The sequence below is a fragment of the Theropithecus gelada genome, chromosome 1 (genome assembly GCF_003255815.1).
Source record: "Theropithecus gelada isolate Dixy chromosome 1, Tgel_1.0, whole genome shotgun sequence".
Taxonomy (NCBI): Eukaryota; Metazoa; Chordata; class Mammalia; order Primates; family Cercopithecidae; genus Theropithecus; species Theropithecus gelada.
In genome coordinates this window covers 43757271-43782867 of record NC_037668.1, presented here as the reverse complement: position 1 = coordinate 43782867, position 25597 = coordinate 43757271, and the positions used below count along the sequence as shown (strand labels likewise).

The 25597-nt window shown below is 39.9% G+C and overlaps 1 protein-coding gene and 1 non-coding gene across 2 annotated transcripts in view; both read right to left on the bottom strand.

Annotated features, from left to right (window-relative positions):
* SPEN (spen family transcriptional repressor) overlaps positions 1-25597 on the bottom strand; it is a 101933-nt gene that overhangs the window by 14971 nt on the left and 61365 nt on the right. The window contains exons 4-10 of the mRNA XM_025376630.1: positions 16139-16299; positions 14632-14832; positions 9630-9781; positions 6236-6361; positions 5771-5884; positions 4298-4411; positions 2917-3017 (exon numbers count right to left, since the gene is read on the bottom strand). Coding sequence (XP_025232415.1) covers positions 2917-3017; positions 4298-4411; positions 5771-5884; positions 6236-6361; positions 9630-9781; positions 14632-14832; positions 16139-16299 — 969 coding nt within the window. The remainder of the gene's footprint in view (positions 1-2916; positions 3018-4297; positions 4412-5770; positions 5885-6235; positions 6362-9629; positions 9782-14631; positions 14833-16138; positions 16300-25597) is intronic.
* LOC112616449 lies at positions 14936-15036 on the bottom strand. The gene has a single exon (XR_003117638.1). It is a non-coding gene; the product is annotated as a small nucleolar RNA U13 (small nucleolar RNA).

Here is a 25597-nt window from a genome sequence, read left to right as displayed (position 1 = left end):
CTAGCAGGTAGGAACCCTAGGTTTATCCCCAGCCTAGGCCCTTAGTGGCCTGTGACCTTATTAGCAAAAGTTCTTTCCATAAAAAGGGTTACATGACAGAGTATGTGACGGATCAAATGAAGTACTACTCAGAAAATGGGAAAGCCTTGTGCAAATACAGCTGTTATTTGCATTCCTGAGCTGAATTATCATTAGCATTAAAGCATTTTTTTCATTCATGTATCAACTATTTAGTGAGATAACTTCCATTCTATAGAAGAGGCAAAGATCCTCAAGGTCTACGCAAGAAATGCATTCCATAAGCACTGCCGACTGAAACCACACGGGACAAACCTGGGTCACAGTGAAGTCCCACACCCTCCTGCTTCCTCATGAGGAGATAACCGCCATTTGAGAAGGATAAATAACCATGAGAAAAAACACAGAACAAACCCAAAGCCAGTTAGTTCATCACTAAAAAAAAAAAAACCAATGAGTTTTGGCTGAGCGCAGTGGCTCACGTCTGTAATCCTAGCACTTTGGGAGGCTGAGGCGGACAGATCACCTGAGGTTGGGAGTTTGAGACCAGCCTGACCAACATGAAGAAACCCCGTCTCTACTAAAAATGCAAAATTAGCCAGGTGTGGTGGCGCGGGCCTGTAATTCCAGCTACTCGGGAGCCTGAGGCAGGAGAATCATTTGCACCCGGGAGGCGGAGGTTGTGGTGAGCCAAGATCGCGCCACTGCACTCCAGCCTGGGCAACAAGAGCAAAACTCCATCTCAAAAAAAAAAAAAAAAAAAAAATAGGTTTTAAGTAGTAATATACAAAAAGTAACATCCACATTACATTATTCAACCCTTACAAAACTGCTGTTTTAAAATATTTAATGTACACAGAGGATTTTAATGGATTTTCTATGTTTTTAAGTGCAAGTAGGCCTCCGGGATGCTTTCTACTCACATATAGATAATTTCTTGTAAGCATTTACTGTATTAACAATTACTTCAAAGTGCTACTTGGGAAGCCAGGATGGAGAAGTTTTTCCTTTCCTGACATAAGACACACACATTCTCTTGCATGTGGCCACACAATTTTACACTCGCTCTCTCTTACACTCACACAACTGAGAAAACAGCCTATCAAGCCTGACTTTCTAGCTAAAGGAGTGTTGATCTCTGAAGCTTTGTAATTTGGATTCTGATCTGGTGAGAAACCACCAAAACCTGACAAGTTTGAGCTTTTGAGAATTTGGCCGTAGGGAGCATTTTTCATTTAAAAAGCACCAAGTAGGCTGGGTACGGTGGCTTACGCCTGTAATCCCAGCACTTTGGGAGGCCAAGGAAGGCGGATCACGAGGTCAGCAGTTCAAGACCAGCCTGACCAATATGGTGAAACCCCGTCTCTACTAAAAATACAAAAATTAGCCATGCGTGGTGGCATGCGCCTGTAGTCCCAGCTACTCAGGAGGCTGAGGCAGGAGAATTGCTTGAACCTGGAAGCCAGAGGTTGCAGTGAGCCAAGAAGGCACCACTGCACTCTAGCCTGGGCAACAGAGCAAGACTCCATCGCAAAAAAAAAAAAAAAAAAAAAAAAAGGCACCAAGTATTCAATGACTGTTGTACAATATTCCACTAAGAAATGAATTAATATATATTAATACTTGCTATCACTTAAACAAAAATGAAATGGCAAGAAGAGGTAGTAGAAAGGGAATGCATTCAACAGGGCTTGTGGTAGCGCAACCCTGACTTGGCTCATCTTGCCATGCAGCCCTTTTCATACTTTGAACTCAAGTGTCTAAAGGCGTTTTTCACACAAACTTTTTGTCTAACATGTATGTACAGGGGTGGAGACCTAGTGGGAACATTCCAGAAAACTTAATCAGAGGCATGTCTGGAAAAACAGCTTGATCATATGGACCAAATTTCCATTTTCAGAAGTAATCAGCTATTGAAGATCTGGTGACATAATATCTTAAGATGTTTTACTATATTTCAGTCTTTACTATATTCTTTACTATATTTCAGCAGAAAAAGGTATTAAATACTACATAACCATAACTGAAAGTATTAACAAGGGGAAATCAGGTTTGCTCTGCACATTGCCACAGTTGCCAGTTTACGTGTGGTTTGGCTTATTGATTCACTTTGAATATTTAAGAGATTCAACTTTAAAATAAAGCTCTTGATATTCTTTTGGAAGTTTTTGTTTGTTTTAGTTAAATGTATGAGCACATGTGTGGTGACAACCTGGATGTTGTCATTACTAAATATGTAGCCATTTAACAGTTTATAATGCACTCTAACATATATTAATACAGTTACTTTAAGAAGTAACTGTAAGCGAGATGATTTGTATTTATGATTAATGGCACATAAAGCAGACCAGGTGCGGTGGCTCACACCTGTAATCCCAGTGCTTTGGGAGGCCAAGGCAGGCAGATCACTTGAGCCCAGGAGTTTAAGACCAGCCTGGACAACATGGAGAAACCCCATCTCTACAAAAATTACTCCAGCGTGGTGGCAAGTGTCTATAGTCCCAGCTACTCAAGAAGATGACGTGGGAGGATCACTTGAGCCTATGAGGCAGAGATTGCAGTGAGCCATGATCATGTCACTGCACTCCAGTCTGGGTGACAGAGTGAGACCCTGTCTCAAAAAAAAAAAAAAAAAAGTACATTATCACCTGGCAAAACAGTAACTCAAGCTCTAGGAGCATTCAGTGAGAAATCCAGACAGGTTGCTCCAAACCCATAGGAATCACCTGAAAACTGAATTCACAAAAATAAACCTGTGTTTCCATATGAAGTGATAAAAGAGAAGCGTTCTTTATTCTAGAATATAAAAGGAGGGTAAAGAGTGAAAAATAAAATTTAATGCCATCTTAAGTTTCTGTATTAAAACTCAAGCTACACTGATAAGTTTAAAATACATACCTTCTTTCGGCTAACATTTCATAAAAGTCTCTGATGTCTTGACCAGATTTCTCCATGCAGTGATAAAAAGCCAGCTGACTTTCCCGATTTGCAAAATCCACCTTTAAAAAAAAAAAAAAAGAGGTGTTTGATGCAAGTTTCAAATTTTAATGATGGAAAAATGTTACCAAATTTGAAAATTCTTCACAACATAGCCCTTCTGAGAAAATGTCAGGAAACAGCAATGTATCTCAGGTAAAACAGTCCTCATCACTGAAACTATATTTTATTAACCTGAAATCTCTCAAATTCTGTATAAATCGTGATAAAGGAACGAAATTTATAAAGTTTCAAATCCAATCGTGGAGTGAAAAAAGCAAAATGGAAAACTGAAATGGCAATTAAGTAATCAGATCAACTAAATCCAGCAATCTCTGTTGCCAAAACTACAGTTAGAATATAAAACAAAATATGGATGAACATTTTAAACTTTACTCACAGCTGGGCCTCAAAGTTATTCAAGCATATGATGTCCATCAGCTATCAATTATCTTATCATCTTATTTTTAAAATACTTCTTTCAACCTAACAACCATAGTTATTAAGTGCATAAATTCCTTCAAACTACCATGAACACCAGTTTTTAAATACATACACTGGACATAAAATTATGCTTTCAGTGGCTACCCACTCTTCAGGGGAGTAGGAAAGGAAAGAAAGACGTTCAGGATGCCGGACTGATACTATGAGGACCTGGGTGTCAGACACCCATGGGTGACTGTGGTTGAGCCTGCGTTGAGAGTGTCTGTGTGAGTATCAGCACCCAGACACTGAGAGGCGCACTTCTTTGAATGAGAGGATTTTTAGGGAAGGATCTGTGGCTAATGGTTTAAAGATGCTGTGCCCACAAGTAGCTGAGCATAAAATTATAATATTCCCCTTAAACACTAATGATAAAGCATACATGTCCTGTAAGCCACTCCCCTGGCTGGAGGGCTGGCAGTCTATAAAATGCTAGTTACTAACAGCATGAGATTTTTTTTTTTTTTTTTTTGGGAGATGGAGTCTCACTCTGTCACCCAGGCTGGAGTGCAATGGCATGATCTTGGCTCACTGCAACCTCCACCTCCTGGGTTCAAGCAATTCTCCTGCCTCAGCCTCCCAAGAAACTGGGATTAACAAGCATGCACCACCACGCCCGGCTAATTTTTTTTGTATTTTTAGTAGAGATAGGGTTTCAACATGTTCATCAGGCTGGTCTGGAACTCCTGACCTCAGGTGATCCACCCACCTTGGCCTCCCAAAATGCTGGGATTACAGGCATGAGCCACCATGCCAGGCCCAAGAGGGTGAGATTTAAATAGGACTTTGTTTTGCTTCTGTTTAAAGTTATTCTGCACACCTTAATTTTATTACCACCGATTTTTCTCCCTTTGGTCTCTTTTACAGCTGCTTGTGCATATTCAATTTCATTGTAGAGAACCAGGGCCATGCCTTTTAAGCGGTCAAACACCACCTGTAAAACAAACAAACAAACAAACAAACAAGAAAGAAATAAGAGTCTCATCCACTGGACTTAGTGTCAGTCCCAACAAAATCCTAAGTCACAAGGACACTGATGAGAAAATATATATTTTTATATATTTTATTCTATTTTAAAAAAAAGTGTGATGCACATTGTAGAATACAAAATGAGAATGTGCAGGGACAGTTTAGAATCATAGATATTATGGCTTGAGATATTATGCCTTTATTTTGTTTTTCTGTATTTTACTTTGTTTTCTATGTTTACAAACCACTATATTGTATTTCAGTAAGCATTCGTCTTGTTTTGGCTGAAAACAAAAAAGCAAAACCAACAACAACAAAAAACACCCTTGAAAGGAAGGAAAAATTAAGAGTAACAAAGATTTTCTGTGAATTTTGGCTACAAGTAGCACAACTGTCTTAAGTCTGTGGATTTTTTTATATAGGCAATCTTTAAGATGTGTATTTTTCTAAACAACAAAACCTACATTTAAAAGTATTTTCTGCCAGGAACAGTGGCTGTAATCCCAGCACTTTGGGAGGCCGAGGCAGATGGATCACTTGAGGTCAGGAGTTTGAGACCAGCCTGGCCAACATGGCAAAACCCCATCTCTACTAAAAATACAAAATTAGCCAGGCGTGGTGGCACACACCTGTAATCTCAGCTATTCAAGAGGCTGAGGCTAGAGAATCGCTTGAACCTGGGAGGCGGAGGTTGCAGTGAGCTGAGATCCCGCCGCTGTACTCTAGCCTGGGTGACAGAGTGAGACTCTGACTCAATTAAAAAAAAAATTAATTAAAAAAAAAATAAAGTATTGTCAAGGCTATACAATATACCTACCACAGAGTAAACACAGTTTTAAGGAACCGAGGCTTTACCTTCACACACTGAATTGGGTCTAGAGACCCTTTTCCTGTTGCTTATGGATGTATTACATAAAAAACATTGGTTAGATGAATATTCTGTTGTGTGAACTTCCGCTCATTTAAAAAAGTCTAATTACCTATTTAGTGTAAATGTGAACAACTATACAATTAGACTATCTAATTTTAATGTAAGATAAAATTATAAAAATCCCTAAGCAACATTTCTATTTCATTCTATTTAACTATACTATGAGAATAGTTTCAAAATTAATCACCTTGGCTGGTTCAAAACAGTTTTTCAAAATACTCACAACTTAAGGCAACAGATGCAAATGCCCTTACTGACCAAATCTTAGCAAACATAATTTCAATGTGCTAGTAATTAAAGAAAAAGGCAACGCTAGCAATTGAGACTGAAGGGAGAGAACACCAAGATGAGGGAGTCAGAAGTCTGAACCACACACCAAAACCTCCCGCCTACCTTCACCACAGGCCCGTATCGGCAGAAATGTCGTGTTAAATACTGATCTGACACGTTCGAAGAAAGCCCATCTAGCCACACGCAGTTTGTAGGCATGCTCTTTCCAAAACCCAGCTGAATACAAAAAGCAAAATTTCTATTAGTAAAGTTCACAATTACTGTTCAACTACAGAATTCTGAGAAAACTGGTTTTCTATAGGAATCTTATCAAATCAACATCTCAAGTGGGAACCATCTGGTTAAAATTAAATTGAAATTTACAAAAAAGCAATCCTGCCTGGCTGATCAAGTGTTAATCAGATTATAGTATATAATAGGATAGGAATGCAAAGAAGTATATCACTTTTATGGTTATCTGTCTTACTGGGATCTTAAATACTAAGGCATATGCAAAAAAAAAACCCTTCAAATCTTAAAAAACAAAGCAAATCATAACAGCACAATAATTTATGCAAATTCACTTACCTTGAGGCGATTATTTCCAAGATATTCCCCATCCATCTTCTTAATAGCTTTACAAACACTAGCAATATCACAGTATTGCAGAAACGCATACTGAGGAACTCCATTTACTTTCTTAATGTCAATATCCTGAAAAAAAACAATGAATACAACTTACCAATATGTCCAAGAAAATAAATTAGAACGAATCAAGTCCATGTAGGGTATTTATTTCTCAAAAAAGTTATATTCTCAATCATCATTTACTTAGTTAAAAAAATTGTACACCTTAATACAATAGTAAGTTAGTAGTCTGCTGTAAAACACATAGCATTTGTTGTCACAAACCATGAAATCCGTCCCAGGTGAAGCTCTCTGCAGAGGAACAACAGCATTCCAATTCAAAATTCAAAATTTAAAATCCCTATTAACAGCATTAAGAGAAACTTAATGATAATAAAGAAAAGGCAGGCTATTTAATGAAGTCCTAAGAAATAATTCCCTTCTGTAATATCTAAAATTGTTATTAGGGGCCAGGCTATTTAAAATATGATATCTGGGTGGGCATGGTGGCTCACGCCTGTAACCCCAGCACTTTGGGAGGTGGAGGCGGGCGGATCACTTGAGGTCAGGAGTTTGACACCCACCTGGCCATCACAGTGAAACCCTGTCTCTACTAAAAATAAAAAATTAGCCAGGCATGATGGCACGTGCCTGTAATCCCAGCTATTCTGAAGGCTGAGGCAGGAGAATCGCTTGAACCCAGGAGGCAGAGGTTGCATTGAACCAAGATCGCACCATTGCACAGGTGACAAAAGTGAAACTCTGTCTCAAAAATAAATAAATAAAATGTGATATCTGAGAAGATTAATACATCTTTGTTCTTTAACCTTTAAAATTAAAAGACAAATAAATAAATAACAGATAACTGTCTAAAGACAAAAGGAGCTGGAGCCCACATAGGCTACTGAATTCCACACCACCCATCTAGGTAGGCAGTAGAACTGCAATTAAGAGTATATGCTACTCCCACAAAACCAAAAGAATTTGGCAAATCAAAATAATTGAAAATGAGGTCATCCATTTCTCCATCAGCCAAGAAGGACGTTGGGGTGAGGCTGACATACCTATCAAGGACAATAAAACTAACTACCAGGGCTTCCAGTGCTTTGATGAAACCTCAGATGTGTGAGTTTCTGGCCAAGAATCTGTAATATCATATTGTTGGAGCATTAATTGGGGGTTGCGGTTCTCTATAAGTTTGCTGTGGCTGAACCAAGAAAGAAGGCATGTGCAGATTTCTACAGAAGTTACGATTCTATGAAAGATTTTGAGGAGATAAGAAAGGCTGATATCTTACAAAATGATATATCCCAGCCCGGGTGTGGTGGCTCACACATGTAATCCCACCACTTTAGGAGGTCAAGGCAGGCAGATCACCTGAGGTGAAGAGTTCAAGACCAGTCTGGCCAACATGGTGAAACCCCGTCTCTACTGAAAAATACAAAAATTAGGCCGGGTGTGGTGGCTCATACCTGTAATCCCAGCACTTTGGAAGGCCAAGGCGGTGGGATCACCTGAGGTCAGGAGTTCGAGACCAGCCTGACTAATATGGTGAAACCTCGTCTCTATAAAAAATACAAAATATTAGCCGGGTGTGGTGGCATGCGCCTGTAATCCCAGCTACTCCAGAGGCTGAGACAGGAGAATTGCTTGAACCCGGGAGGCAGAGTTTGCAGTGAACCAAAATTGTGCTATTGCACTTCAGCCTGGGCAACAAAAGCCAAATTCTGTCTCAAAAAAAAAAAAAGCAAAAATTAGCTGGGCGTGGTGGTGGGCGCCTGTAATCCCAGCTACTCAGGAGACTGAGGCAGGAGAATCGCTTGAACCCAGGAGGCAGAGGTTGCAGTGAGCCAAGATCGCGCCACTGCACTCCAGCCTGGGTTACAAGAGTGAAACTCTGTCTAAAAAAATAATAACAGTATATCCCAAGATTACAAAGCTGTGACCAAAGTATTTGCATTTTTAAACTGACTCCAATTTTGAGTCATAAAGGAACAGAAAACTTCTTGTACCCCTTAATCTAACAATGACTTGCGTAATAAATGATTCAAATTAAAACTTCCTAATAGAACTGAACTGCTAACAGACGACATCCATATTCTAGCAATCCCCAAGGCATTTCTGATGTGCACTGTGATCACAAAACAATCATACGCTAATTTGCTGCTTCTGTTTTTGGAGACAGGGTCTCACTCTGTCACCCAGGCTGGAGTACAGTGGCATGATCTCGGCTCACCACAGCCTCTGCTTTCTGGGCGCAAGTGGTTCTCCAGCCTCAGCCTCCTGAGTAGCTGGGACTACTGAAGCAAGCCACCAATGCCGAGCTAATTTTTGTCTTTTTGTAGAGACAGGGTCTCGCCATGTTGCCCAGGCTGGTCTTAAAGTTCTGAGCTCAAAGTGATCTGCCTACCTCACCCTCCCAAAGTGCTAGGATTATAGGTGTGAGCCACCATGCTCAGCCTGCTGCTTCATTTTTACAAATATTTTTCTCTTCCAGATTTTCCTTTCAATCCACAGGACTAGAGATGGCATTAAAACAGAACCCAGGCCGGGTGCGGTGGCTCAAGCCTGTAATCCCAGCACTTTGGGAGGCCGAGACGGGTGGATCACGAGGTCAGGAGATTGAGACCATGCTGGCTAACACGGTGAAACCCCGTCTCTACTAAAAAAAAAATACAAAAAATTAGCCGGGCGAGGTGGCAGGCGCCTGTAGTCCCAGCTACTCGGGAGGCTGAGGCAGGAGAATGGCGTGAACCCAGGAGGCGGAGCTTGCAGTGAGCTGAGATCTGGCCACTGCACTCCAGCCTGGGTGACAGAGTGAGACTCCATCTCAAAAAAAAAAAAAAAAAAAAAAACAAACAAAAAAAACCCAGAACCCAAAGAACAAAGACAAAAATTGGGTAAGAATCAGTCTGGGCAACACGGCAAAACACCACCTCTACAAAAAACCACGAAAATTAGTTGGGCATGGTGGGACACGTCTGTAAGTCCCAGCAACTCAGGAGACTGAGAGGTGGGAGGATCACTTGAGCCCAGGAAGTTGAGGCTGCCTTGAGTCGTAATCATGACACTGCACTCCACGCTGGGAGACAGAGTGATACACTGTCTCAAAAAAAAAAAAAGAGAGAAATAAGAAATTATGTATGTGTAAACAAAGGACATATATTACATTTTTACACACATATATAGAACCATACCCAATGGGTTTCTCTGGATTATCTTTTAGCAAGAGCTAAAAGCACACAGCAATATTCATTACACCATTAAACATCACCTTTCCAAATATAATCTGTACTATATGCTTTATGTGTTATGACAAAGACCTAAAATTGTTTTCATAGTAAAAGCAACATACCACAATTTCTCCAAAGCGTTGGAAGATGTTGCGAAGGTCATGGTAAGTAGTGGTTTTTTCAAGGTTGCCAATAAAGAGAGTTCTTGTTGCTTTGGGGTGAAATTCATCTATCCTTTCATCCAAGGGGCGAAATTCATTTTCACTTTCCGTTTCTGTAAGTGGAATGGGGGCCGAGTAAAAAGAAAAGAGGGTATTTTAATGCATATTTATATATTATGGAAAAAAATCTACATTTAAAAAACAAAATGTCTGAAATAATAGGCTTGAATACTCACACAAACTGAAATACCATAAACACCTTCAGAAATAGCCACCCCTTATTAACTCTAAAGCAAAAAAGGAATACAAAGGCTAAAGAAACATTTTTTTAAAAAATTAAGGCTAAAGTAACACTTTGTTTAACCTTTAAAATTAAAAAATAAACTGATTTAAATCTGCTAAATTAGCTGGGAATGGTGGCTCATGCCTGTAATTCCAGCACTTTAAGATGCCAAGGTGGGAGGATCGCTTGAGCCCCCAAGTTTGAGACTAGCCTGGGCAACATGTTGAAACCCCATCTCTACCAAAAAAAAAAAAAAATTAGCCAGGTATGGTGGCGCACGTCTGTATTCTCAGCTACTCGGGAGGCTGAGGTGGGAGAATAGCATGAGCATGAGAAGTTGAGGCTGCAGTGAACTGTGATCATGCCACTGCACTCTAGCCTGGGTGATGAGAGAACCTGTCTCAAAAATAAAATAGAAAAAATAAAGCAGATATCTTTGCTAAGGTGATCTGTTGTCGTTTTTGGGGCAGAGTCTCGCTCTGCCACCCAGACTGGAGTGTACTGGAACGATCATGGCTCACAGGAGCCTCAACCTCCCAGGCTCAAGCAATCCTCCAACCTCAGCCTCCTAAGTAGTTGGGACCACCGGTGCATGCCATCATGCCTCGCTAGTTTTTTTCCCCCCCACGCCATAGAGATAAGGACTCACTTTGTTGCCCAGGCTGGTCTCAAGCAATCCTCCTGCCTCAGCCTCCCAAAGTGCTGGGATTACAGGCGTGAGCCACTGCACTTGGCCTGATTTGTTTTAAAAATAATCACTGACACGGAAATAGATTTTAAACCCCAGCAAAAAAGGTAATTAATTATTTGAGCCTAATCCTAATTTCCAAAATTACATAGTAGGCTCTCAATTTGGAGTATAAAACTACACTCTGAAATAGATACAAAAACTCAGCTGAAAATAGTCCACCTTCATTGTTTAATTTCATTTACTTTTCAACATTTTACAAGATATTTAGCATTTCGCCCCTCTCATACTAACACAATAAATCAACTGTCTAAATGCAGAAATTTTAGATATAAGAGTAACTATGAAAACTGATTAAAGCAGTATGTTTTAAATATCTTTTGATATTGCATGGTCCCCAATGACAAACGGAAAGAGGTTAAGTGATTGTTACGACTTCTTTTCTTTTCTTTTTTTTTTTTTGAGACGGAGTTTCATTCTTGTCGCCCAGGCTGGAGTGCAATGGAGCAATCTCAGCCCACTGCAATCTCTGCCTCCTGGATTCAAGCAATTCTCCTGCCTCAGCCTTCCAAGTAGCTGGGATTACAGGCGCCCACCACCACGCCTAGCTAATTTTTTGTATTTTTAGTAGAGACGGGGTTTCGCCATGTTGGGCACGCTAGTCTCGAACTCCTGATCTCAGGTGATCCACCCGCCTCAGCCTCCCAAAGTGCTGGGATTACAGGTGTGAGACACCACATCCGGCCTCTATTTTTTTATGATCAAAAGCCCTGGCTTAACTTGTAATTTATCATAGCCTTTCTCTGAACCTCCATTTATAAACTTGGTCTAAGGCAGGAACACTCAAGGTTTTGTAGATAACAATTATAGGAAACTACTGTGTGTTCTTTTTTCTTAATGTAAAACAAAGCCATCCAAAAAATTAATATTTAATCAACTTTACTGAAATGAAGCATTTAGGGTCAGCCATTGAACATTACTGATAATGTCAACGACACTGGTATTTTTAAAACTCAATTTCAGGGACCTTAAGTCAGAATACATCTCACTTCTGAGTCCAGACTGATGGCTCCAATGGTAGCTCAATTAATCTTACCACTTTCATCAATCAGACTATGATGTACTTTCACAAACTCAGGTGGACCCAGAAACTGCCCAGGGGTCATAATAGCTGTCTCCATATATTCTGCATATGTCAAAGGAATATATCTCATTTTAAGCTCAATTTGGTCTTCATTTAAATGTGGGCAGACATTTGAGAATATTTCAAAAAATTCAGATAGAATATTGAGGTTTGTGCTCCGAAAGGCAGAATCACAAGAGGAAAGCATGATTTGCAACTATTAAAATCTGTAATGGCTTCATTCCCACCAAATGGCCTGGTACATTTACTTTCTTTCTTTCTCCCCCTTGGAGACAGGGTCTTGCTCTGTTGCCCAGGCTGGAGTGCAGTGGTGGGATCATAGCTTACTGCAGCCTCAAACTCCTGGGCTTAAGCAATCCTCCCACCTCAGCCTCCCAAGTATCTGGGACTACAGGGCCTGGTTTTTTATTTTTTGTAGAGATGGGGTCTCACTTTGTGGCCCAGGCTCATCTCAAACTCCTGGGCTCAAGCGATCCTCCTGCCTCAGCCTCCCAGTGTTTATAGGCATGAGCTTGGTCAGGCATGGTGGCTCATGCCTATAATCCTAGCACTTTGGGAGGCCAAGACAGGAGGATCGCTTGAGCCCAGGAGGCCGAGGTTTTGGTGAGCTATGATTATGACACTACACTCCAGCCTGGGTGGCAACAGAGTGAGACCCTGTCTCCAATCAATCAATCAATCAATCAAGGTGTGAGCCACCACGCTCAGCAGTAAATTTTCAAGATCGGAAATTCAGTTAGCAAAAGAAAAAAAAAAAAAGTTTTTCACATGTAGTCCACTTAACCTTCACAACCAGTCAAAGTCTTAATGTCCACACACATTTGGGAAAAAATTTCTTGAACCTGTAATTTCATGTTTAGGGGATTGTAATGCAATGTATGGGAAAAGAAATCTTAGAGGCCACCAAGCGGTCTATATGCAAAGTTAGGTTTCTTGGATTTGGATCTTTGAAAATAATCCTTGACCTAAGCAATCAGCTTAATACATTTCAATATAACATTCATGATTTAACCATCTGACAGTAAAATTCCAACTAAGTCTCCATACTCAAAATTCAACTGCTTTCACATATCCCATTTAACTGGTATTTAATGTTGTCCTATCTGGGAAAATTATTTAGCTTTTCTTATGTTTGAACCAACCAAACTTCTCAAAATTTTCACTGGCAAGTAGGTAAATCCTACTTCCTAGGTGCTAAATATCTAGGTTAAAAGCTTTTTACAGTAAAAATCTCAAGCTAGCCCTACCATCTAGAGATAAAAGTTACATACTGAATGCCCTGGATGAGATCTTCCTTACTTAATAATTATAATTGGCTCTAGAAATGTATATAGATCATATGACATTCTAAATGTTTCTCAAGCAGTTCTGACCTGTTCCAAATATGTTAAATTTTAAAGAACTCCTGGAGTTGCTCTTAGTTTAGTAAAATTTAGGGCAGTCCATCTCAAGCTTGATGGAAGAAGGTCTGTGAAGGCTTAACCTATTATCCTTTGAAAAGATAATACTCCTTTGAATTGTTATGTTTCATGGTAACATCAGAGTGACCATTTTGCAGTGATCACCCTAAAAATTCCATGCCAGTTTTACTATGCAAATAACATATTTGTGCATCCTCATCAGGGGAACTACATTTTTTTTCTTTGTAATTGTCTAATAAATGAATTCTGAGAATATTCATATTTATCCTATAACAGGCCATGTTTACCCTACAAATTCCACTTAAAAGTCTTACAAGTTCAATTGTCTTAGCTTCATAAGGTGACCATAAATTTTTAATGTTTCTATTGATTCCTTTACAGATTTACTCACAAGTTCTCTTAAATCAGGGGTTCCCAAACTTAAGTGTGTAAATTCTGAATCAGTAAGCTGGAGCAGAGTTAAAGAGTCTGTATTTTTAAACAAGTACTGCAGGCGGTCCTGAAACAGGAGAAATGCCGATGCAAGCCATGTGTGAGATTTCCTGCCTTACAACAGGTTTCACAGGTAGGTTCAAGATAATAAAATGTTCCCTGGAAATTCTCAGCGGGTTGCACCGATAAGGCTTATTCCTGTTACTCTGTCTTCAAGGTCATGCAAGCTGGAAAAACAGACGCAATTTGTATTTGGTATAATAGAAATAAAATTGTTCTAACAAGTCCCTCGCATCAATATTAAGAGGTAGTTTGCCTTCTTTTTTCTTTTTATTTTATTTATTTATTAAGATGCAGTGTTGCTCTGTCACCCAGGCTGGAGTACAGTGATGCGATCTCAGCTCACTACAACCTCCACCTCCCAGGTTCACACGATTCTCCTGCCTCAGTCTCCCAAGTAGCTGGGATTACAGGCGTGCACCACCACGCTCAGCTAATTTTTGTATTTCTAGTAGAAACAGGGTGTCACCATGTTGGCCGGGCTGGTCTTGAACTCCTGACCTCAGATGATCCAGTCTCCAAAGTGCTGGGATTACAGGCATGAGCCACCGCGCCCAGCCAGAAGTAGTTTCCTTTCTAATTCAAGGTAATTCTGTTGTCATACTCCTAGGAGCTACCTCCTAGTTTTGATAAATTCAATCCTTTTGGGAAGGCTGGACTTAATAAGGGTCTACAGTTCTGCCTTTCAGGCTCTTAACAGTTACCAAGTCTCCATTATAGCAACAGAAAAATCTATCCTCCCTAACCAAAACAATGCTTTTTATTAAGTTGAACAATAAATAGAACCATCTTTTAAAACAGAAGACAATGGAAACATGTCAATAAATAAAGCCAGAATAGTGTCCTCATTCAGGATCATACGCTGCCTTCTCATATACTGCAACACAAACAGTGTGTATGATGTGTAACTCAAACTCGCCTTGCTTGTGTCTTACCTGGACCTATCCAAGCTGTTACTTCAATCTGCATGCCAAAGAAAAGTTTTCCTTTTGATGCAGTCAAGGCTTTTTCTTGGTCCTCTTGCTGACGAAAGAATACCAGACCATACCTCTCTTCTGAAGTTCCATGTATCTGCACTGAAGTTACTTTTCCAAATTTCTTAAATTCATGGAAAAGGCCATCTTTAAGGCTTGTATCTAAATTCCCAAACAGAACCAAGTTATTAATTCTTCTAATTTAATTATAACTCAATAAGCAACCTACTAAATCTTTAGCCTGATTTTCCCATTTTTTTGTTCATGTCAGATAGGTAATATGCCAATGTCGTAATAAGGTTTGAAGGAGGCACAACGCACACGGCGTGAAAACCCAATAATCATGCTTATGAACCACAAATGGATCTAGCCTGAGATGTGACTTAAGTTTTATTGTCATTAAAACATTACTTTTTCAAACAAAAAAGCTCCAAAAACACATTTTGGAGATTATTGTACAAGTCTGAAAATAAACTAAGTGTTAGATGACAGTATTGGTTATTTGTTAGGTAAGAATGATACTGTGGTTATCCAGAAAAATGCCCTTATATATTACAGATATATACATAAATACATATCTGTAAGTGGGTGTGAAATAAAACAACATCAAGGATTCACCCTAAAGGTTTAAAAAAAAAAAAAAAAAAAAAAAGAGTAGGAAAGCCGGAAGACAGGAAACAGATAAAGCAAAAATGGCAAAATGATGATTTCTGAATCTTGGGTATAAGGGGAGTTCATTTTGCTATTCCTTCTACTTTGGGGTATGTTTCATAATAAAAATTTTATATATATATTTATAAAGTGTTAAAGACTTGAAATGGAAAGGCATCTTTCTATCTTTCCAAGGATCATCTCAATGATGAAATTGTGTGAGAAGTGTCATGTAGCATGCTAAACAATTTTAATATCCTTTACAGATGAATCATACCATCTGGGGGTCTTGTGTTAATTTGCTTTATTAGAAATATAAAAGGTGTATAGAAAGGCAAGCCAATTTTACTCCCTTGTCCATTTCTAAATTACCAAGTACTCTAAATCAAAAGCTCATCAACATTGATGTCTCAATAACTCTACTCACAAACCTGATACATAAGTTTTTAGGCTATTTTAATAAATAATTTAAGCAATCACTGAAATACACTTAGCTAAGAAATACTTAATTTGGTCTTTGTTGGTATGACTATATACTAACAGTTTTAACTTGTTTACATGCTCAACATGACTAATGTAGGAGTAACAGTATATTATGGTCAGCTGTCAATTAAAAATATTATGAGTAAAGGAGAGACCACAGAATAGCTTAAGCAGACTTTTCCATTATTCATAGGTTTCCTCATTTAAAACGTTAATATTTTGAAATGGGTTTTCCATCATAATTTTATGCCCAAAGTTATTTCAATGTAATGCAGTATCATACCTCATTCCTCAGTAGTAGCACAGAGGAAAGGACATTCACACAAAATTTTACCTGTAGAGCGTACTGGAAGATTCTGGACCTTGATCCCAAAACTTTTACGGGGCTCATCTTTTTCCAGAGATGAAAGCAACTGTGAAGTGGGTGCTGGGACTGCTGCAGACTGAACTGATCGAGCTGGAGAATCATCACTTGAACTACTGCTGGAATCACTGCTGCAAAAAGGCAACAACAACAACAAACTTCAGTGAAAAGACAGAAAATGAGTAGCATTAGAAAACTTCTTAAAATAACTAACAGGTCTAAACTTCGGGCTGGGATTTCTGGAGGCCCTGCATTCTACACATCTCTCTCATACTCTACCTTTAGAGGTGGCAGAAGACGATAAACATGCAGGAGCACAAAGTATAATCTTCATTTACCACCACGTACCACCAATGCAAGTGTTGCATTCTATTAATAATGTGAACAAATTTTTTCAAATGAAGTAAGACTAGTGAATTCAATTCACTTAGTGTAATAATAATAATAGTAAGTATATGGGTTTGGGATTCAGAGGTCTGGATTCAAATCTTGGATCAGACATATAGCACGTGTAAGTGGACAAATCACTTAACACCTTTGAAATGGGTTTCCTATCATAATTTTATGCCCAAAGTTACTGCATGCAACACAGGACTCTCAGCCAACGTAATAAAACTAAATGAAAATAGTATTTCTAAAATTTCATCATACCCAATTTCCCCCAATATCAAATGTGTAAAATGAAAATAATCATAATAGTACCTATATCACAGGGTTAAGAAATAAAACAGTCGGGGCGCAGTGGCTCACACCTGTAATCCCAGCACTTTGGGAGGCCGAGGCAGGTGAGGTCAAGAAATTGAGATCATCCTTGCCAACATGGTGAAAACCCGTCTCTACTAAAAATATAAAAATTAGGTGGGTGTGGTGGCGTGCACCTGCAGTCCCAGCCACTCGGGAGGCTGAGGCAAGAGAATCACTTGAACCCGGGAGGCTGAGGTTGCAGTGAGCCAAGATCGTGCCACTGCACTCCAGCCTGGGTGACAGAGCAAGACTCCATCTTCAAAAAAAAATAATAATAATAATTAAATGAAACAACACACGAGTTTACAGAGTTTAGAATATGACAGGTATCCAATAAATAAAACAAGAGCTGAGTGTGGTGGCTCACATCTATGATCCCAGCACTTTGGGAGGCAGAAGCGGGAGGATCGCTCAAAGCCAGGAGTTTGAGACCAGCCTGGGTAACAGAGTCAGGCCTTGTTTTTAAAACAAACAAACAAACAAATAAATGAAGCAGTACTTCTCAGTTACTATTAGTAGTAGTAGCAGCACTACTATCTCATGGGTAATTTTTAGGAAAACAATACCCAAAATAATTTTCCAGGTAGATGCAATTTTTAAATTACTGAAGGACTAATGAATAAATATTATGTGAGTTACTACACTCATGTTACTTTAGGCTTTCTTCACTGTGGATAACATGGAAAAGTGATAGTTAATGAATAATCTCTTCAGTTTAATAAAATCCTCAAATAGAAAGATAGTCAACTGAAGGACAAGAAGGAAATGCTACTTACACAGTCAAATTAAGAAAAAAATATATTTAAATAAGTTTATTATGCCTTACTTCTCTATGCAAGTTCATAGAAAAAAGTTTATTATGCCTAAGAACTATGTGAGAAACATAAAATTCTCCTTTCAGAACTGGACACGCAAGACTTTTGTGGCTTGCTTTTATGGCATTCTCAAATAGGTTAATAAAAAGTTATTTACAGATTTTACTATCTTTCTGAAATTTTGCTTCATATTCTCCTCCATGTTATAAAGCCCTCACCTTTCAAGCAAATCATTTTGAGTGGTGAATCCATCTTAAGCACACTAGCTATAGGACAAGACTCAGGGTAGTTTCTGTCTTCGCACTAGAACTACAGCTCTCATATTCAGGACAATCACTAATCCATCCAGACAAATGAGTCCAAATCTAGGTTGAAAAAAATTTGCTACAGCCCTTTTTTTTTCTTTTGAGACAGAGTAAGGCTGGAGTGCAGTGGTGTGATCGTGGCTCACTGCAACCTCCACCTCTCGGGTTCAAGTGATTCTCATACCTCAACCCCCGAGTAGCTGGAATTACAGGCATGCACCACCGTGCCCAGCTATTTTTTGTATTTTTAGTGGAGATGGGGTTTCACCATGTTGCCCAAGTTGGTCTCGAACTCCTGACCTCAAGTGATCCGCCCACCTCAGCCTCCCAATGTGCTGGGAAATACAGGCATGAGCCAACACATCCAGCTGCTACAGCATTTTTTAAAAGCTAAATAAATTCTATGTTTTCTTATAGAAAACTAAAGATGTTTCTAGAAAACTAATAATTTACACACCATTTTTAGCTCTCACATGTTACAGCAATAGATGAAAACTTGACTGGGTGCAGTGGCTTAGTTCCTGTAATCCTACCACTTTGAGGCCAAGGCAGGAGGACTGCTTGAGGCCAGCAGTTCAAAACCAGCCTGGTCAACATAGCAACAACCCATCCCTACAAAAGAAAAATTAAAAAATTAGCTGGGCATGATGGCACATACCTGTAATCCCAGCTACTTGGGAGGCTGAGGCAGAGGATCACATGAGCCTAGGAGTTTGAGGTTGCAGTGAGCCATGGTCACACCATTGCACTCCAGCCTAGGCAACAGAGTGAGACCCTGTCTCAAAAAAAAAAAAAAAAAAGATGAAAACATGCCAGGCGCAGTGGCTCATGCCTGTAATCCCAGCACTCTGGGAGGCCAAGGCAGGTGAATCACTTGCGGCCAAGAGTTCGAGGCTAGCCTGGCCAACATGGTGAAACCTCATCTCTACTAGAAATACAAAAATTAGCCGGGCTTGATGGCACATGCCTGTAATCCAAGCTACTCGGGAGGCTGAGGCATGAGAATCACTTGAACCAGGGAGGCAGAGGCTGCATTAAACTCTGATTGCGCCACTGCACTCTAGCCTGGGCGACAGAGTGAGACGGTCTCAAAAAAAAAAAAAAAAAAAGAAAAGAAAAGAAAAGAAAAAGCTTAATAAGGTTATCAGCATTTTCTGATAGTGGTTTGAAATGCAGGAAAATAAACCTGTCAGTTTAAACTACTAGGGATAAAGGCCTTGAGATAAAATCATAAGCTGTCATTGCTAGGCCCCTTATGAATGACTTAGGTTTAGCTTTCCCACCTATAAGAAGAAAAAATGATTGCTGATCATCCAGCAAAAGCAGTGTTACTAATATTAAGTAAATACTATCCTGAATACGATATTGTCATTGATATTAGGGTTTAATGAAATTATCTTCTGTTTTTAGCACAGAAGGAAAAAGATACTTGTTATACATGTTAAATATTCCAAGTAATATTAATACAAGATTATTCACAAGGCCACCAGATGACAGTATAGAATGTTATGTGACTTATCAACTTAGTCAATGGCAACAATCATAAACATTAAGGAAATTTTTGTTTGTTTTTTTTTTTTTTTTGAGACGGAGTCTCGCTCTGTCGCCCAGGCTGGAGTGCAGTGGCACGATCTCGGCTCGCTGCAAGCTCCGCTTCTCGGGTTCACGCCATTCTCCTGCCTCAGCCTCCTGAGTAGCTGGGACTACAGGCACCCGCCACCGTGCCCGGCTAATTTTTTGTATTTTTAATAGAGACGGGGTTTCACTGTGGTCTCGATCTCCTGACCTTGTGATCCGCCCACCTCGGCCTCCCAAAGTGCTGGGATTACAGGCGTGAGCCACCGCGCCCGGCCAAGGAAAATATTTTAATTACAATACTACCAATATTATATACACCAAATTTCCTTAGCAACAGTGGTTACAGAGGTAAACAACCACGAGCAAAAGCAAAATGTACGGCTATTGAAATCATTAATAAGGGCCAAGTCCGGTGGCTCATGCCTGTAATCCCAGCACTTTGGGAGGCCGAGGCAGGCAGATCAGGAGGTCAAGAGATCAAGACCATCCTGGCCAACATGGTGAAACCCCATCTCAACTAAAAATACAAAAAAATTAGCTGGGTGAGGTGGCGCGCGCCTATAGTCCCAGCTACTCAGGAGGCTGAGGCAGGAGAACTGCTTGAACCCGGGAGGCGGAGGTTGCAGTAAGTCAAGATTGCACCACTCCGCTCCAGCCTGGGGACAGAGCAAGACTCTGTCTAACAAAAAAAAAAAAAAAAAAGAAATCATTAATAAGGCAACAAAAAGTTCTACACAAGCTTGTATTATAAAAATGAAGGCCGGGCACGGTAGCTAACACCTGTAATCCAAGCACTTTGGGAGGCCAAGACAGATGGATCACCTGAGGTCAGGAGTGTGAGACCAGCCTGGCCAACATGGTGAAATCCCATCTCTACTAAAAATACAAAAGTTAGCCAGGCATGGTGGTCCATGCCTGTAATCTCAGCTACTCAGGAGGTTGAGACAGGAGAATCACTTGAACCTGGGAGGTGGAGGTTGCAGTGAGCCGAGATCGTGCCATTGCACTCCAGCCTGGGCAACAACAGCGAAACTCCATCTCGAAATATAAATAAAATAAAATAAAAATAAAAATGGAGGCGGCTGGGTGCAGTGGCTCACACCTGTAATCCCAGCACTTTGGGAGACTGAGGCAGGGAGATCACCTGAGGTCAGGAGTTTGAGACCAGCCTGGCCAACATGGTGAAACACCATCTCTACTAAAAATACAAAAATTAGCCAGGTGTGGCGGCGTGTGCGTGTAATCCCAGCTACTCTGGAGGCTGAAGCAGGAGATTCACTTGAACCCAAGAGGCAGAGGTTGCAGTGAGCCAAGGTTGCGTCATTGCATTCCAGCCTGGGCAATAAGGGCGAAACTCCGTCTCAGAAAAAAAAGAGAGAGAGAGAAAAGATAATCAGTGGTGACGATGCCTTTAAAATGAAGTACAAAAATAATTGTAGAAATCAGATTTATTATAAACATTTATACATGTTTATACTATAAACATTTAAACAGATTTATTATAAACATTATCACAGGCCATTATTATAAACATTATTACAGGCACGGTGGCTCATGCCTGTAATCCCAGCACTTTGGGGTCCCGAGGCGGGTGAATTACCTGAGGTCAGAAGTTTGAGACCTCAAAAAAGAAAAAAAAAAAACTATCACACTCTCTTTGGGTGAATCCCCTGCTGCCACACCAATTCTGAAACAAAATGTAGAATTTAACTTTCAGAATCATCTGCTGATTAATGTGAGGTGGCAACGAGAAGGGAAGACTGGTTTTAAAACGAATTATGAAACAATAAAAATGGTACAAGTTTTTAGTTCACCTTTTTTTTTTTTTTTTTTTTTTTGAGATGGAGTTTCGCTTTTATTGCCCAGGCTGGAGTGCAGCTCACTGCAACCTCTGCCTCCCAGGTTCAAGTGATTCTCCTGCCTCAGCCTCCCAAGTAGTTCGTTGGTCAACATGCCCAGCTAATTTTGTATTTTTAGTAGAGACAGGGTTTCACCATGTTGGTGAGGCTGGTCTCGAACTTCTGACCTCAAGTGATCCACCTGCCTTGCAAACTGCAATGTACCACGGATTTCAAGATCCTGAATTAAAATGAGGGCATGAATGTAGGCCCCCAAATACTTTTCAGTCCTACTAAATTGACAGAAGGCCCAAATGCCTGGAATTCTTGTCCATTTTTAATTTTTATGTTCGTAATTTACTTGTTAGAGCTAAAGAATCACAACAGTTCATCAAAATGCATGAGAAAGTATTCAATTGTTTTTAAAAGCCAAAAATAGTTCATCAGAAGCTAATCTGAGTTGTCTTAAAGAAGTAGTAATAACAGTGTATTGACTAATTGTTTTAAGAAAGTGGAATTTACCCAAGCACAACAATATCACATGTTCAATATCAATTAAAAGTTATCATTCTAAAGAACTGGAAGCCAGGTATGGTGCATAGTCCCAGCTACTCTGGAGGCTGAGGCAGGAGGATCCCTTGAGCTCAGGAGTTTGAGACCAGCATGCACATGACATAGCAAGACCCCAGTCTCTTCAAAAACAACAACAATTTGAGACCAGGCACAACACTTTGGGAGGCCAAGGCAGGCAGATTACTTGAGCCCAGGAGTTTGAGACCAGCCTGGGCAACAGGACAAAACCCATCTCTACAAAAAATTAGGCACGGTGGCATGTGCCTGTGGTTCCAGCTACCTAGGAGTCTAAGGTGGGAGGGATCACCTACGCCCAGGAGGTCAAGGCTGTAGTGAGGAGTGATCGTGCCACTGCACTCCAGCCTGGGCTAGAACACAATTTTAAAGAAATCTAGTTACACTTCTCTTAACCACATTTCCAAAGACAATTAAGGACAAATTATTTCCTATAATTTGTAATTATTGAAAAAAATGAAGAAGTAGATCTGACCAGTATTTTCTTATGAAGAAATATAAGAGTAGGCAACTGGTTACATAACAATTTTTGATAAACAAACAGAATATAGGATGCTAGGATTCTCATAAACCAAATAATTATATCATATTATCTACTAACCCTATTCCTGCAGCCATTTTACACACAGAACTACATGAGCATTTGACTTTTACCACTGAAAATGCCAAGGCACTGGGTATGCTATTTATAAGATGACTCAGGCTATGTTTGTTAACATACAAGAGCGACATCTAATTACTGACTTCTGTATCCCTGTATTATTTGTAAACATTTGCTTACGGCAAATATGCATCTATACTGTTTTTTTTTTTTTAAAGCTGGAAGATTAAAAAGCATTTAACCAAATCAAGTTGAGAAACAAAACTCTAGCATAAACCAGTATTTTTAGAAAGGAGCAATCAGTGCAATTAGAAAATATTGCAACTAAGACAGTTAGAAGGGCCCATATGTCATAACCAGGTATCTCCCTACCCATCAGATAGCTAATAATTTTTCTCTCCATATGATCAATATATAATTTGGGTCAATATATAATTGGGGTCAAAAGACTTTCAATCAGGTTTGGGTGCCCACTGGTTCTTATCTAATTTCTATTAGAATAATCATCTATTTTAACTTTTATTTATTTTATTTTTTGTAGAGATAGGGTCTTATTTTGTTGCCCAAGCTGATCTCCAATTCCTGGGCTCAAACGAACCTGCCCACCTCAGCCTCTAAAAGTACAGATTATAGGTGTGAGCCACCATTCCTGGCCCATAATCTCTTAAACAGAATGCATCACCACACCAAATAATAATACTTCCACATCTCATTTTTTTAATAAGTCCAAATTGTATCTTTCTAGCGCAGCAATTATCTAAGCATAAGAGGACCTGTGAGGACCCAAAATCCTTTTAGGAGATCTGTGAGACCTTCCCTATTTCAACTGTGTATCTGTGAGGCCAGATTTTCTTCATATACTTCACCCAAAAAATCTTATAATCACAGTTTGAATACAGAATTGGTTATGAGAATCTAACTATCTTACTAAACCAGACATTTAAAAGATTTTCAGGCGGGGCACAGTGGCTCACACCTGTAATCCCAGCACTTTGGGAGGGTGAGGCAGGAAGATCACTTGAGGTCAGGAGTTTGAGATCAGCCTGGCCAATATGGCAAACCCCCAACTCTGCTAAAAATACAAAAATTAGCTGGGCGTGGTGGCACATGGCCACAGTTCCAGCTACTTGGGAGGCTGAGGCACGAGAATGGTTTGAACCTGGGAGGTGGAGGTTGCAGTGAGCTGAAATCATGCCACTGCACTCCAGACTGTCTCAAATAAAAAAAAAACTAAGTAAAAAATAAAAGATTTTCAAAAAATAAAATGTTATTCTCACTAAAGCAAAATTTTTAAAGTTTAAATTTCAATAGATACTATCCACAATAAATGAAAGCCCGATAATTTTAAAATGTAAAGTCTTAAGCCTAGAAAGTTTTAAAAACAGTTCAGCAGTCTGATGTGACACCACTACCATTTTCAACCCCACCACTTCTGATGTAACCTGAATTTAAGCCTTTTTTGTTGTTGTTGTTGTTTTTGTTTTGTTTTGTTTTTTTTTGAGATGGAGTCTCACTCTGTCACCCAGGCTGGAGTGCAGTGGCAAGATCTCAGCTCACTGCAACTTCCGATTCCCAGGTTCAAATGATCCTCCCACCTCAGCCTTCTGGGTAGCTGGCAGCACAGACCACAGGTAGGGACCACCACGCCCAGCTGGGTTTTTTTTTTTTTTTTTTTTTTTTTTTTTGCATTTTTAGTAGAGACAGGGTCTTGCCACGTTGTCCAGGGTGGTCTTGAACTCCTGAGCTCAAGCAATCCGCTGACCTCGGCCTCCTGGCTCATTACAGGCATGAGCCACCACACCCACCACACCCAGCTCTTCCCCCCCCCCCCCCCCCCCCCCCCCTCCTTCCCCCAGGCCCGAGTGCCGCCCCGCAATCTTACCTCCCCCCACCCCCCCCCCCCCGGGTTAAACCAATTTTGCGGCCCCGGCCCCCCTGCCCCCTTTTTTTTTTTTTTTTTTAAAAGGACGAGGTATTACTATGTTGCCCAGGCTGGCCTCAAACTCCTGGGCTCAACATCCTCCTGTCTCAGTCACCCTAGAAGAAGCTGGAACTACATGCACACACCACCACACCTGACTCAAGCCTCCATTTTTTTTTTTTTACTCCAAAAAATAACAGGGAAATAATCAACTGGGTGACCTGCCAAGATACTTCATTTTGCCTCTTAACTTGAATTTCCCTAGCGGTTAGCAGACCTCATGATCTTTCAACGTCCCTACTAGTTTTAGCAGGGTTCTACAACATTTTTGTTGTCACAGTAGGGGTGGGGTGGGGTAGGGTTACCGGCATCTGCTAAGTACCCTACAGTGCACAGGACAGTCCCAACAAAGAATTCTCTGCTCTCAAATGTGAACAGTGCCAAGGCTGAAAAACCCTGGCCTATGTTATTTCTTGGACTGCTTTCCTGTCTTTTGAAAAACCAACATGCTAATTTCAAGCTGTGAGCCAAATGCAGGATCCTTAACGTTGATTATTCTTCCTCATTACTAATGCATCATTTCATACAAATCTTTGAATTGTAGGAAAAAAATGTAAACTTCTGAAAATCAGACTTCCTCAAGAAGAAGCTGAGATCTAAAACACTCTGGTGTCACTTGATTTTGGAAAACATGATAAAAAGGTTAAGTATAAACAACTTTTTTACAATATGTACTTTACCATTCAATACCAAGGTCACAGTACTTTATAGACAAAACCGTTTACAATTTTTAAACAAGTTGTAAGTAAAATATATACAGTATTGCTACTCATACTCTAGAAATGGTTTTTATAGTACAACAGCTTTCCTTACCTTCAACCTAGGGCCTGAAGGTGGTAGTTTAATATCACAATTAGATTTTTCCTCACCAAAGTGCAATGCTCGGAAGAAATTAGAAAAAGGTCTATTTCACACAATAAGGTTAATGGGGTATTTCGCTTTATAATTTTTTTTTTTTTTTTTTTTTTTTTTTTTGGGG